This window comes from Diabrotica undecimpunctata, chromosome 2 (genome assembly GCF_040954645.1).
Source record: "Diabrotica undecimpunctata isolate CICGRU chromosome 2, icDiaUnde3, whole genome shotgun sequence".
Lineage (NCBI taxonomy): Eukaryota > Metazoa > Arthropoda > Insecta > Coleoptera > Chrysomelidae > Diabrotica > Diabrotica undecimpunctata.
In genome coordinates, this window is record NC_092804.1 from 134637139 (window position 1) to 134651145 (window position 14007).

The following is a 14007-nucleotide window of genomic DNA, read 5'->3' on the forward strand; positions in this document are numbered from 1 at the left end:
TTAACACAAATTATTTTTTAACCATTCAATGGTTTAATTTGATAAAATAAGACATTTTCTTCAATCTGGTGCTTATAAAATTTATGGAAACCTAATGGTTTAAGCATAAGAACGTTGTTGATAAAAGCTTTCTGAGAAAAACAATTACAATTTTGCAATAGCTGTTAAGTAAAACTTCTTAAATTTTTATAGCTAAATATATATTATACTATCCCTATCGTCACGCAAAATTTAAGTTGTTTGTGCACTTTTAGAAAAGTTATTAAGAATTTTCATAAAATCTACTATTTTTGCAATGAAATAACAAAATAACTTTTTAAACTTTTATTTTTAAGGCTTTTCTATGCTTTTTTAGTAGAATTGTGTCACTTTTTTTTATATAATTTATCAGTTTTCACCTTTAGCATTTAAAATCAAATAGCGATCTTATATTGTTTATATATTGTTCATATAAGTAAAAAATTATGTTTAATCTTGTGCATATTTTGTTTGTTACATATTGTTATCACCAAACTTATCAAAAGTAGTTGTTAGATACCTGTATTAAAGAGTGCCACGAAAAAGACTTTTTATTTATTAATTTTCGTGGTCTATTTTACCTTCATTCACTGTAGTAAAGCAATATACGATTATTGAAGTAAATATTTTTACAGTGATGCCGCACCGTCTTCCCAAACCGTATCTTCCAAATGGGAAATATCATGGCCATGGTTTTTAGCAAGTACTAGAAACTACGTAGTAGCTCAAATAGATGCCAGGGGTTCTGGTTTTCAAGGAATAAAAATGAGAAGAGAAATACAACGTAGAATAGGCCTCATTGAAGTACAGGACCAGCTAGCAGTGCTCACTTACTTAAGAGATACTTTTAAGTTTATCGATAAAAGCAAGATTTGTATCATTGGTAGAGGGTATGGCGGTTTCGCAGCTGCAATGATGCTTTTACAAGATTTTCATCAAGTTATAAATTGTTCCATTAGTATATCTCCTATTACCAATTGGAGGTATTTTAGTAAGTACATATTTAATTTATTACAAATTAATATTAATTTGAAATAACATTAACTATTGGTTTTCTATAAAGGATTTTTAGCAGTTTAATTAAGATAAGAAACACATTATCGACAAAAACTTTCACTCGGAAGTCTAATATTTTCATCATAGGAAGTAAATATGTTTAAACAATATAATAATAATGATAATGTTTATTTAGAAAGCTTACGCAGATTACAAGAAACATAAAAAACATAAACATAAAAACTCACTGATATAAAGCTACTATTAAAGTAGCATCTCTTAATTAATTAATTTTAATTTTAATATAGCATATGACACAGCTGTGAGTACACAAATGTAAGTACATGATACTTATTGCAGTAAATTCAAGAAATGTAGTTTTTAATTAAAGTTTATTTAGATATTTATTATTTATTACAATTGTCTATTAATCAGTTCTTCATAGAATTGTGCTTTTGTTTTTAATCCTTCTTCTTCTTCTTCGCGCGACTAGGATTACTCCTGTTTGTCTTCCTCTTATTCTGTTTCAGTCGTTGTTGACTACATTATCTTTCCACCTTTTTGGCGGCCTTCCAACGGGTCTTCTGCTATACGGCTTGTTATTTTTAGAGATGTTCGCTAATCTATCTGGTCCCATTCGGTTTACATGTTCCTTCCAGTTTTTTTTTCTTGTTTTTATCCAGCTGTTACTATTTTGAATTTTTCATTGTTCGCGTATACGTCTATTGGTTTGTCTGTCTCTTAATGATATGCCCGCTATTGATCTTAATACTTTCATTTCGATATTGTTGATTTGTTGTTTCGTCTTTCTTGTATCGGTCCTTGTCTCTGCTGCATATGTTAGGATTGGTCTTACTGTTGTCTTGTATACTTTCATTTTGCTTTCCGTGGTCAGATATTTGTTTCTCCATATGGTTTCTCGGAGGCAACCACTTACTCTTGCCGCTTTTGATGCTTGCCTTGTGGTCTGTGTTCTTAAATTACTGTCACTAGTGATCTCTACTCCTAGGTAATTGAACTTCATTACTTTTTCTACAATTTTGCCGTCTATTTCTAGTTTGCATCTACGCGGCTCTTTACTGATCACCATACATTTAGTTTTTTCTACTGATATTCTCATATTAAGTTTGTTTGCTGTGATATTGAAGATGTGGAGCTGCCTTTTTAGGTTATCTTCGTTATCAGCAATTAGTACTGCATCATCGGCATAGCATAGTATCGTGATTTTATGCGCTCCCATGTGATATCCGTGTAGTTTTCTTACTTCGTGAAGTATTTGATTCATCACCATATTGAATAACAATGGACTAAGCGAGTCTCCTTGGCGGATTCCTCCTTTTAGTTCTATGCATTCTGTTTCCCCTGTTGGCATTATAACTCTGGTCTTGTTGTTCTTGTTAATTTCATTAATTGTCCTTATTATCTGATGGTCTATTTGTTCAGCTTGTAATAAATTTAAGATGTCATATCGCTTCACCCTGTCAAAAGCACTTTTTAAATCTACAAATCACATGTATGCTGGTTTTCCATATTCAATAGACTTCTCTATTATTTGTCTGATAATAAAAATTGCGTCTATTGTGCTGCGGTTCTTTCGGAAGCCTTGTTGTTCATCTGCCATGTTCGCTTTTTCCTTGATTTTATCTTTTATGACTGCCGTTAACAATTTTAGAGTACTATTCATCAGACTAATGCCTCTATAATTTTCAGGATTTCTCGAGTTCTGTTTTCAATCCATTGTTTAATTTTATATTTATATCTATGTTTTTCTATGTGACCAACATATCTCTGGAGTATGGATTTATTACATTTAAGTAAAATTGCATTATTCCTTGAATATCTAGTGTGATGGGCATGATTGTTAAAGTTTAATATTATCTTTTTTCATGTATATGTAACAAAATAATTTACGTACAATTAAAAATTAACTTTCATTATATAACAGCTCGCTAGAATATCTTAAATTTTTACCATAAATAATTCTAATTAGCCACTTCTGAATAATGTTTATAGAATGCAAGTTATTATTCCGTATTCCACCCCATCCTAAAAGGCCATAGGTAAGTTGAGGTTGTATAAGTGCATAATAAAGAATTCTTAAATGAGTTACTCCTAAAAATTCTTTAAAAAATTGAATCTTGATAGTAGTCCTCTTAATTTAACTTATATATATTATTTGCTTGCGAATTCCATCGTAAATGTTTATTATTTATTAAACCTAGAGACTTAATCTCATGATCTCATTGATAAAAGGGAATCACGATTCGATTTCTCTTAGCCATGTACTCACTACTATAATCAGAGTCAATTTTTTATAACAGTCAAAATTTATAATTTTTGGGGTAGGGTAGTTGAGAAAACAATGACTAGGCTGGTAAAAATATAGTAAAAATCTAGCAGAGTACTTCTTTATTTCTAAAATAATTTGGCATTTAGCTAGCGTGACTGCGTAGCTTGTTAAATGTTTCCCATTAACTGTGTCTTAGGGGGTCAAAAATTATGGGGGTGGATAAATTCAGTAAAAATCTGCCAAGCAATTTATACTTTTAGTTACAAGAACAGTACAGTAAAATTGTAAAAATAGTTTTTTTATCACCTTAAATATTAACCCAACAGAATTATTGACTTCTTATAAGGAGTAGTTGATAGGTGAATAAGTAATAGTGTGGTAATAAATCCATAAAAACTTAGCAGAGCACTGTGGTATATCATAAATATTTTTCTTTTGGAATTCTACTAGTTTTAACCGTAAGCCAGAAAAATGGCTCCCCTTAAGGGTGGTTTGGTGGTGAAAAATTATTAGGGTGGTAATAAATTAGTGAAAGATTGGTGAAAAAATATTACGTAGGTTAAATTGGATTCCGCTTATTGGTCCCCGCTAGCTTAGGGGTCCTGTTCCCCAAAAGGAAGACGATCAGTAGCAAGACCACGAAAACGATGGAATGACAGTTTACTGGAGGCACATTTAAAAACAGACAAAGTTCAATAAAACGAAGAAGAAAAAGAAGAAGATAATGAAAAAGAAGAAAAACAATGTTAATTAAAAGAAGTATATGAGAAGTGGGTGAATTTAAAATAATACAAACTAATCTGTTATGACGCTGACGATACAGCCATTCTTGCAGAAAATTTACAAGATCTCCAAACATTACTAAATCTAGTCAGTGAAGCAAGTTATCGGAGAGGTCTTAAAATCAACATTTCACAGACAAAGTGGATGGCAGTTGGAAAGATCAATATAGATCAAGGTCTGATTTCTCTTAATGGAGAGGAGATCGAAATTGTAAATCATTCCAAATACCTTGGCAGCTGGTTAAATGTAAATTGTGACTCCGATGAAGAGATAATAACCAGGATCGAAATTCACGTAAGGCTTTTATGACCTGGAAACCAGTTTTATGCAACAGAAACCTGTCGATGAATATTTGTAAGAAGGTCCTGAAATGTTATGTGTGGTCCATCCTATTGTATGGTTGTGAGACATGGACGTTAAAAACCACAATGCTAAACAAGTTAGAAGCATTCGAATTGTGGTGCTATAGACGAATCCTAAAGATATCGTGGGTTTCGCACACTTCCAATGAAGATGTTCTTCAAATGATCAATTCAGAACGTCTGCTCATAAACACCATAAAGAGGAGAAAAACAGAATACTTCGGCCATATAATTAGAGGACCTAAATACCATCTACTTCGCCTTATAATACAAGGAAAAGTGGAAGGAAAGAGATGGATTGGTCGAAAGAAGTTGCTGCGTAATATTAGACAATGGTGTGGTTCCACAGTAGAAGAATTATTTCGCGCAGCAGCCGACAGAGAAAGATTTCAGGAAATTGTAAACATGATGACAACCAACGTCTGAATACGGACACGGCACCCAAAGAAGAAGAAGAATTTGTTATTGAGAATTTTTCTGTCTATTTTTTTGAATTTCTACAATAAGTTTATGTCTATTTGTTATTTATTGTTAGCTATCTCTTAAATACTTTCTCTAACACAATTATAGAATATTGTTAAATAAATGATTGTTTTAAATATCTATGTAAAATTGATAAATAGTTTTATTTATATAATACTTATGTTTTTACCCTTAGTAGTTCGTACCTCACATCGAACTCACCGATCCATAAAATTCATTTGTTTTGTTTTTACCTTTTATCAACAGTCCTGGAGTGTTTGCGTAACCGATCCGAATAAATTAACCAGTCACTTAAAGCCCCTTGAAAATTGCATCAACGGTACGATCCTAAAGTTAAATTAGTTTCCGATCAGGAACTAAGTACATAGTTGCCCGGTTGTTTCGATTATCTAGTCTTACAGAATAATTGACATTTTCGAAACCAGGATTATAAAACTTTAACAAGTTTTTGAACTTTTTTAAGTACTTGCTAAGTTCTCAATTTTAAACTTACAAGAATAAAAAGGGAAAAGAAAGTTTATAATACCTCTTTAAAATTGGCGAATAAATAATGTCAAAGTTTCATTATAAAGGTCAAGGATTTGGTTAGTCCGTCTATAAAAATTGATTTAAACATTCAATATATAGAAAGGGTTAATGTTAAAATTTCCAGCATCCTCAGAAATATTTAAAATTTTTTAAACGGTAAAAAACAACAACATCTACGAGACGGGCGAAATACCCCAGGACTGGCTCCAGTCTACTTTTGTACATATCCCAAAGCTTTGTAAAATTCCTTGTGTATAAAGGTCGGTCAATATTTTTTTTTGTTAAGACCTTTTGTAGCAAAGGTTTTTCTCTTCCTGAAAAGTTTTCGGTGGAGCAGATGTTTTGGACTCTATCATGTAATAATTTTATGATTTCGTCTTTGATATTTATGTTGTGGTATAAGTAATAATTTAAGTAACTCTTGGTGTGGGTTGGTTTTTTGTAAACTTTGGTTACACTTTTCCTAATTTTACTTTTTCTTAGTTACCAGAATGTGTATCGTTCACTAAGTTCTTTTGCTCTTTGTCCATTTTGCTTTGCCTCTTGAATGCAAGCAATTGTACTTTCATTTTATAAGCGCATCTAACATCTCCATACTCTTAGTTATAAAACTTTTAACATTCCAAGACCTTGTTCTGATTTTCTCACCTGTAACGGTGTTCCCTCTAAAATATGTAAGGTAAATAGTGGAAAAAATATAAAAGGAGGTTCTAATATAATTTGAAGGAACTTTAGCCAGTGTTACTAGAGATACAAGACAAGAAACCTAAGAAAGAAAGTTTATATATAAAGAGACCTGATAGTGGTTAAACGAATATCAAGAAAAAGTAAAGGATAAGAGAATATTATATCAAGAGTCGCAAGGAAATAGGCAAGATAATATGTCGGCCACAAATATTCACAACTATGTGCTCGCCAAAAAAAAAACGAAAGTAGGAAACAAAGCTGCAAATTAGAAAGAAGTGAAATCTAATGCAGAAAAGTATACTTATCATTCTAAACTATTAACCAGATTTTAGGGAATGTGAAACAAATATTTATATATATTTATATAAAACTTCAGAACCATAACCCCATATGCTTCTATAAACCAAGAATTATTCGATAAGCCATAGAAATCGAAAAAAGGTCAAATTGTGTCAATAAAAGAGATGACGACATACTGTTACCATCGACATGGAGATCTCCCATAAATAAAATATCATCTGCTTCACATGCTAATCAAAATCCTATTGTCAGAAATCTCCACGCTAGCCCCCACGACAACTTCCATCCAAACCACGTCACCGTTGACGGTATAAATGAACCGTCCTCTGTTCCCAGTACCAGTAATGCATTAGTTAGTGATAATTGTGGTAGTTTCTAGAGGCTCGAAAGACTAAGACCTCGGAAGCCCTGAAGAGGTCATCAAAGAGAACATCAAAAGCTATGCGCAATGATAATCGACGCGGTTTAACCCGGAAGACTGTTAAGTTTAATATTAATTCTTGCAAAAGTAATAATTTTAGCTCTAGGTTTAATTGTACTAAACGCGGAAATCTTTGATCATATAAAATCATATAAAAAAAAATTACCAGTAATGTTAAAAAATACGTTTTATATAGTGACAAATTACAGGCGGTACAAATTATTTTGATTTTTGTCTCTTTCTTATAGAACGATTTTTGTTTTGTATTATTTTGTCTCGTTATATCTCGTTTTGATTTTAAACATTATTCTAATTATGTAATTGTTGTAGATTCATATTATGCTGAAAAATACTTGGGCTTCCCTTCGAGACATTTACAGGAATATGACAACTCCGATTTGACCTTGAAAGCAGCTAATTTAAATGGACGCCGTTTTCTACTTATACACGGTACTGCCGATACCGAAATAACTTTGCAACATTCGTTAATGCTAGCTAAAGCGCTTATAGATCAAAATATACTCTTCCAACAGCTGGTAAGCATAAAATCTTTTTATATACGTACTTAATCCGGATTAGAGAACAAACTCCAATAACTATAGGACCTGCGTATCACGGTATTTATCATATCTCGAGCTAGGGAGGTGCCTGGGGGTTAATATAATTAAGCTGGTAACTGACAAGTAAACATTTAATGAATATTTTGTTAGCTGTTTTAATTCATAATAGGGTATATGAAAGGAGCTCTTTTATATTGCTTGTCTTCTTTGAACCATTCTATACAGCAAACCGAACCGGTATTTAAAAATATTACTGCATTCCATGAAGAGCTCGATAGTATAAGTTGATTATTTTATTTATTGGGAATTAAAATTAGTAAACAAAACGTTAAGTAAATTCAAGACAATCACGTTTAACAACACAAAATTGCACAATAGACTTGGCCGCTTAAGGGTTAAATAAAATTTCATAACAACTATTAATATATAATAATGGATTTCTATAAGTCAGATTTTTGCAACATATTTTAAAGAGCATTTTCACTGCAAAAAATAAAGCATTTCGAAACTTTTATAATAAAAAAACAAACAAATTAGTTCCCGATTAATAAAAAATGGAAAGTAGTTATTAGAAAATGTTGCAATATGGACATTCCAATTGAAGACGAAAAATTTTACGCGATACACTTTGCTGACGATCAAGCCATTTTAGCTGAAGACGAGAGTGATATAAACCGTATGCTTAGAAAACAGGTGAAGAAGTACACCAACTGGGCCTTTACAATTAATATATAAAAAATCGAGTATTTAGTTGTAGGAGAAAAATCAAAAAACCTACAAATTGTAATGGGAACTATAAAATCAACTGATATCTTCAAATACTTGGGAGTAACGTCCAAGTAACATAGGAAGTAACAAAGAAATACATTCTAGGATTGGCCAAGCAAGATCAACCACTAGATAGCTACACGGACTATTGTGTAACAATAAAATAACAAAAGAATTAAAAAAAAAATTGTAAAATAATAATAAAAAGTACGGCGCCGAACTTTGGGAAATCAATCAAAAAAAATAAATCAAAAATTAAGGCCATGGAAATGGACTATTGAAGACGATGTTGCCGGCACATTAGAGTTAATAGGGTGAGGAACGTAGACATTGGAAGAGAAATGGAAATTGACCTAGACATAATAAATACTATCGAAGCCAAAAGACTAAACAATTATGGACACCTGCAGAGAATGCCTGAAAATAAATGGCCAAAAAAGATAAGAAATCCTCTGACCTGCCTTGATAGGATCTTGTGGGACACTGCTCTGTAATGTGATAGATGGTTTGTGGTTGTCCGTAGTCACAGACAATCACAACCAACATTCATACTGCTACCCAAAAAATCCAATGAAAAGGAGTGCAATGAACATCGCACGCACCATGGCCTTAATGAGTCACGTCTTGAAATTGTTTTTAAAACTAATTCACAATAGAATACATAAAAAATTAGATGAAGGCATAAGTAACACACAAATGGGATTTAGGAAAGGACTGGGAACACGAGATGCACTGTTTGCAGTAAGTGTTCTTTCGCAGAGATGCTTAGATATAAATCAGGAAGTATATGCCTGTTTCATTGATTTTGAGAAGAGTGCAGCATAATCGGCTTAAAGAAATTTTATTAAATAAAAACATAGACAGTAGAGACATTAGAATCATATATAACCTCTATTGGAACCAAACAGCAAAAGTGAAAGTTGAAAATGAACTAACCGAGGATAACCACATTCGCCGTGGGGTCCGCCAAGGGTGGATTTTATCACCCTTGTTATTCAATTTATACAGTGATGCCATCTCAGAATTAGCGCTTGCCGAGGTCAGTGAGGGCCTTATAATAAACGGTAAGCCACTTAATAACATAAGATATGCTGACAACACCGACCTTCTGGCAGGAACACTAGAAGAACTGCAACACCTTGCTGAACAACTATAATTATATTGCAACGATTATGGACTAAAAATAAATTTGAAGAAAACCAAGTTCATGGTATTTACAAAAGCACAAAACATCAAAGTTAAGCTAGTACTAGATAATACAAAAATTGAACAAATATCTTCGTACAAATACCTTGGAGCATGGATCACAGAAGATACTGATCAGACAAAAGAAATAAGATACCGCATTGAAATTGCACGGTCAACCGTTAATAGAATGAGAAAACTTTTTTGTAATCACGATATCAATATATCGCTCCGAATAAGAATGCTTCGATGTTATATTTTCTCTACCCTTTTGTATGGGGTTGAAGCTTGGACACTTAAAAAATCCAATATTAAAAACCTAGAAGTATTCGAAATGTGGTGTTACCGACGTATTTTGAAAATATCATGGATGGATCGCAAAACAAACGACAAAAGTTCTCGAACAACTAGGAAAACAATGCGAAGTTTTAAATTCCATAAAAATCAGGAAATTGAAATACTTGGGGCACATCATGAGAGGTGAAAAATACGAACTACTAAGGAATATAATGCAGGATAAAATCAAAGGCAGAAGAAGCGTAGGAAGACGTAAAATCTCGTGGCTACGCAATCTCCGTGAATGGTTTGGATGCAGTTCAAATTGAACTATTCAGGCACGTAACCAACAAAATTATAATTGCTAGAATGATTTCCAATCTCCGATAGGAGCGGAACTTGAAGAATAAGAAGCAGTCACAGAGTGGGGATGGTCGTTTACCCCATTTGTGCATCATGTAACCGCATCTGCAGTGTTGCGTTCTGATTCGATTCAGCATAGCCCATATATTGCGTGGTAAGTCAAAACTAGGTCGTTTTTGTGTGATGCAGGGTAAGCTGCTAGTTTGTTGTTCAATCAATTCTCTAAATGCTGCCGTAGCAGTTTTTATATCTTGATGGATTGGCAGGATCTCATTACTAAGTATCTTTCTGTACTAACTATTTTGGGAGTATATGCGCCGTAGTTTGGGTGTTGGTATGTGGCTCAGTACTGGAAGCCATTGCGTAGAGGTGGATTTAATAATACCATCAATCACTCTCATTTTATTGTTCAAGTGGGCATCTACTTTATGTATATGCAGGCTGTTAAGCCAGGCTGAAGAGCAGTATTCCGCGGTTAAGAAGACAAGGCCTAGGACAACTGATCGCAAGGTGGAAGCCGATGCTCCCCGTTATACCGCACAGCTTCTGGATGATGTTGTTTCTGGATTTAAGTATTTCTGCTGTTTTTGACAGATGTTCCTTAACAGATAGGATTCTGTCAGGAGTCGCCCCAAGGTACTTTGGTGTTTTATTGTAGGCGAGTGTGGTGTTTTCAAATTGGATGTTGAGTGTTCTTCCTGCAAGCTCGTTATTTAGGTGAAAACTGGAAACCTCTGTTTTGGTAGCGTTTGGTTGGAGCCTATATTTACGGAAATACTTTCCCACTACAAACTTCCTTCATCTGGTTTCTGGTATATCAGCTATGTACAGGCTAAAGAGAAAGAGGCTAGGACAGATCCCTGAGGCAGTCCATTCTTCAGTTTTCTTGGGGTGCTGATGTCGGTTCCCATGACTACTTGAATCGTTCGGTCGGCTAGCATGTTGCAGATTATTCGAGCGGTGGATTTACAGGAGAGTGTACGGAGGAGCTTGTGTATCATGCCTTCTCTCCAGACTGTATCGTAGGCCGCTGTTAGGTCTATGAATGCGGCTGCAGTTTTAAGTTTTCTCTGGAACCTTACCTCAATAAATGTGGTAAGTGAAAGAGCTTTTACAGTTTCCGTCCATTTTTATTGTTTCAATGCATCAAGGGTATGGAGCAGTTCGTCGGCTAATTCTTGATCGCCGCTTTCAAGGAAATTTTGGTACAGTTCTTCGCTGTTATGGGACCGATCAGGAATGTATTCTTTTCGTAACCTCTTGATATATGATTTTTGGCTGTGCTTATTACGGCTCTAATGAATCTTTTGTAATTTCTGATGGTAGGGTGTATCCAGCCAGCTTTGTCCAGTTCCACAGAAAAGCTACCCCACATGGCTTTCTTTAGATTCCACCGTGGGCGAGGGATGGATTATAAGAATCTGGGTTACTGCCTCTATGATCACTGGGCGGTGTTGGCTGTGTGAGAAATCGTTCATTATTTTTCGAGAGACTTCTAGAAGTTGCCCGTTTTTATTAGTCGAGACAACATATATATCAGGATTGTTCTCGTTTTTCCATACTGCTAACATGAATGTAGGTCGGTTTTTATCATCAAACTTAAGTAAAAGATGTTTGTCTTCTGCTCATTTTACTAGTGCATTCCCATTTTGTTGCATTGTTTATATTTTTACTGCTACTGATGACTGTTGTAGTCCCCCACGTATATTGACGGGTGCAGATGTGTGTGGATAACTTGAGCTGGCCAGGATATAGCTGCTGGTTTATAGGTGTTAGTAACGGTGATTTTTCCAATTTTTATGGATGGCGTTTTCTATGTTTTGTTTAATTTACGTTGTTGTGTCGTATGATCGATGGTACGTAGCACCCAGTAGTTCGAAGCCAGGTATTTTTCTCCTTTTTCGCAGTTGTTCTTCCGTTTCGCAGTGTGTTTCCTGTAGAGCGACCGGGTCGATGTCGTTATCTTTTAGAAATTTTGATAAGTACTGGCTCTTTGAATAGCATATGCTTTCTACATTTAAGTAACAAATTCGGATTAGATCCAATTTTTGGTCAGTCAGTTTATATTAAATATTGTATGCGGTATTATGTTAAAGGTATTTTAAACTAAAAAATCTAAATAGCGGTCTTATGATGAAGCTTCATCCTTTAAAATGGAAAACATGTTTTTCCGGAAAATTATTTTACTCTATTCGATAAAGTCTCCTTTTAAGCTCAATACAATACTTTCCGCGAACTTACAACTTTTTTATGCTATCCGAAAAATATGATTCTGGAAGCTCATCAAAATAGGCATTGAGGTTACATATCAGGCCAACAGATAAAAGTGTAATTTGTAGAACAGCTAAAAATAAAAACAAATACTAAAATATTTCGATAATACATTCTTTATATTGCTCGTAATATAAAATTGATTAAAATTATATTTAATTCTGAAATTTGTTTTAGGAATATCCGGATGAAGGGCACAATTTTAGTAAAAAAGCTTTACTTCATATGTATAAAGAAATTGACCTGTTTTTCAACGATTCCTTTGGGCCTGTCTATGAAGAATGGAGCGATGAAACTTCGTTTTTTATCTAACTTCAAAACATAATAACCAACAAGAAATCTGGACAAAGAAAATAAGAGGACCTTTTTTTGTAATTTATAAATACCTGTTTTAAGTCCAAAACTCAGATAACTTTGGACCACAGAATAATATCATAAAATATACTATTTCCTATTCTTAATTCGACGTTTACCAGTTGCTCATATACACAATTTCAAAGATTTACTACCATCTTGAGATTTGGGAAATTTTTGGTAATGCTTCATGAAATCAGAACAGTTAATACTCTAATCTCCATGCAGTCTTCTATACAAAATAGTATTTATTAGCCCTTAACTACAGACATTCCATTATTACAACGTAAAAACAGAGCCCCGGCATTTTTTACCGGTCATTATAAAATGGAGTCAAATATAAAGTTAATAAAAAAAATGCATTGTGTATCTTTCTGTAGTGTCTGGATATGGGAAAACTGGTGAAATGACTGATTTTAATAATAAAATACAAGATTTTTAAAGAATAATCTATTAAACGATAATTTTGGTAACATTTTTGGTCTATTGAAACAAACAGCTATAAATGCTATGAACAAAAATTTAGATTTTTTTTAAACAAATAAACCTAATATAGAATCATAAAAAAAAAACATAAAATAGCATTTACGAAAATCTATACATCAATGAGAAAAAACACGCAAGAGATAAAATTCTCAAAAAATTAAGTGGCACATTCCTTTCAAACTCTTGCCGTGCATTGTAAACATATCGGAGTCTTGCACATTATGCAAATATGAGTGTTTTTTCATTCTTCAGTGATTCAGTATCATGGTCTGTTCGTAAGTACCCTGCATCTGAATCCACATCACTTGCGACAGAATTTTCCTCATTCTATTTTTGCAAAATTTCCTCAAAATTTTTATTACCAAATTTAACCATCTTTGAAGGTCCAGGATAACTTCCAGAGTCCCTTTCTTTACTCTTTTCCTAAAAACATAAAAAATATTATAAACAGTTCACATTTTACCCTTATAAGACTAATAATTAAAAATACTTACTTAACCCAGATAATCCTGACATAAGAAATAGTATTAAAACTGCAATTTTTTGTTATTAATATGTTTTGTTTGGAACACTTGAATACATTACTGTAATAATATTGCAAAAAATCGCAATGTACACAAAAAAAAATTAGCGTCCTACATCTAGGACGTCAGGATCAAGCACTACCATTTGTGTGGTAACTCACAAAGCAGCGTACATGGATACCAACATCACATTTTTGACATCTTGTAGTTGTTTTTTTATGGCAGTAGCGACATCTAGTTTGTTTTTCTTGATCAATCACATAATGATGCATTTCATCGAAACGAGAATCGGCATTTTCTCTTCGACTTGGCCGTCCACAAGAAGATGAAGTCGCTTTTGTATAAAGCTGAA

At 33.4% G+C, this 14007-nt stretch overlaps 1 protein-coding gene across 1 annotated transcript in view; it reads left to right on the forward strand.

The window, feature by feature from the left end:
* Positions 1 to 13136, forward strand: part of LOC140433929 (inactive dipeptidyl peptidase 10-like) — a 214984-nt gene extending 201848 nt beyond the window's left edge. Inside the window, exons 9-11 of the mRNA XM_072521901.1 lie at positions 654 to 1009; positions 7199 to 7404; positions 12469 to 13136. Of these exons, the coding sequence (XP_072378002.1) occupies positions 654 to 1009; positions 7199 to 7404; positions 12469 to 12603 (697 nt within the window). The 3' untranslated portion in view covers positions 12604 to 13136. The remainder of the gene's footprint in view (positions 1 to 653; positions 1010 to 7198; positions 7405 to 12468) is intronic.
* The last annotated feature ends 871 nt before the right edge of the window (positions 13137 to 14007 follow it).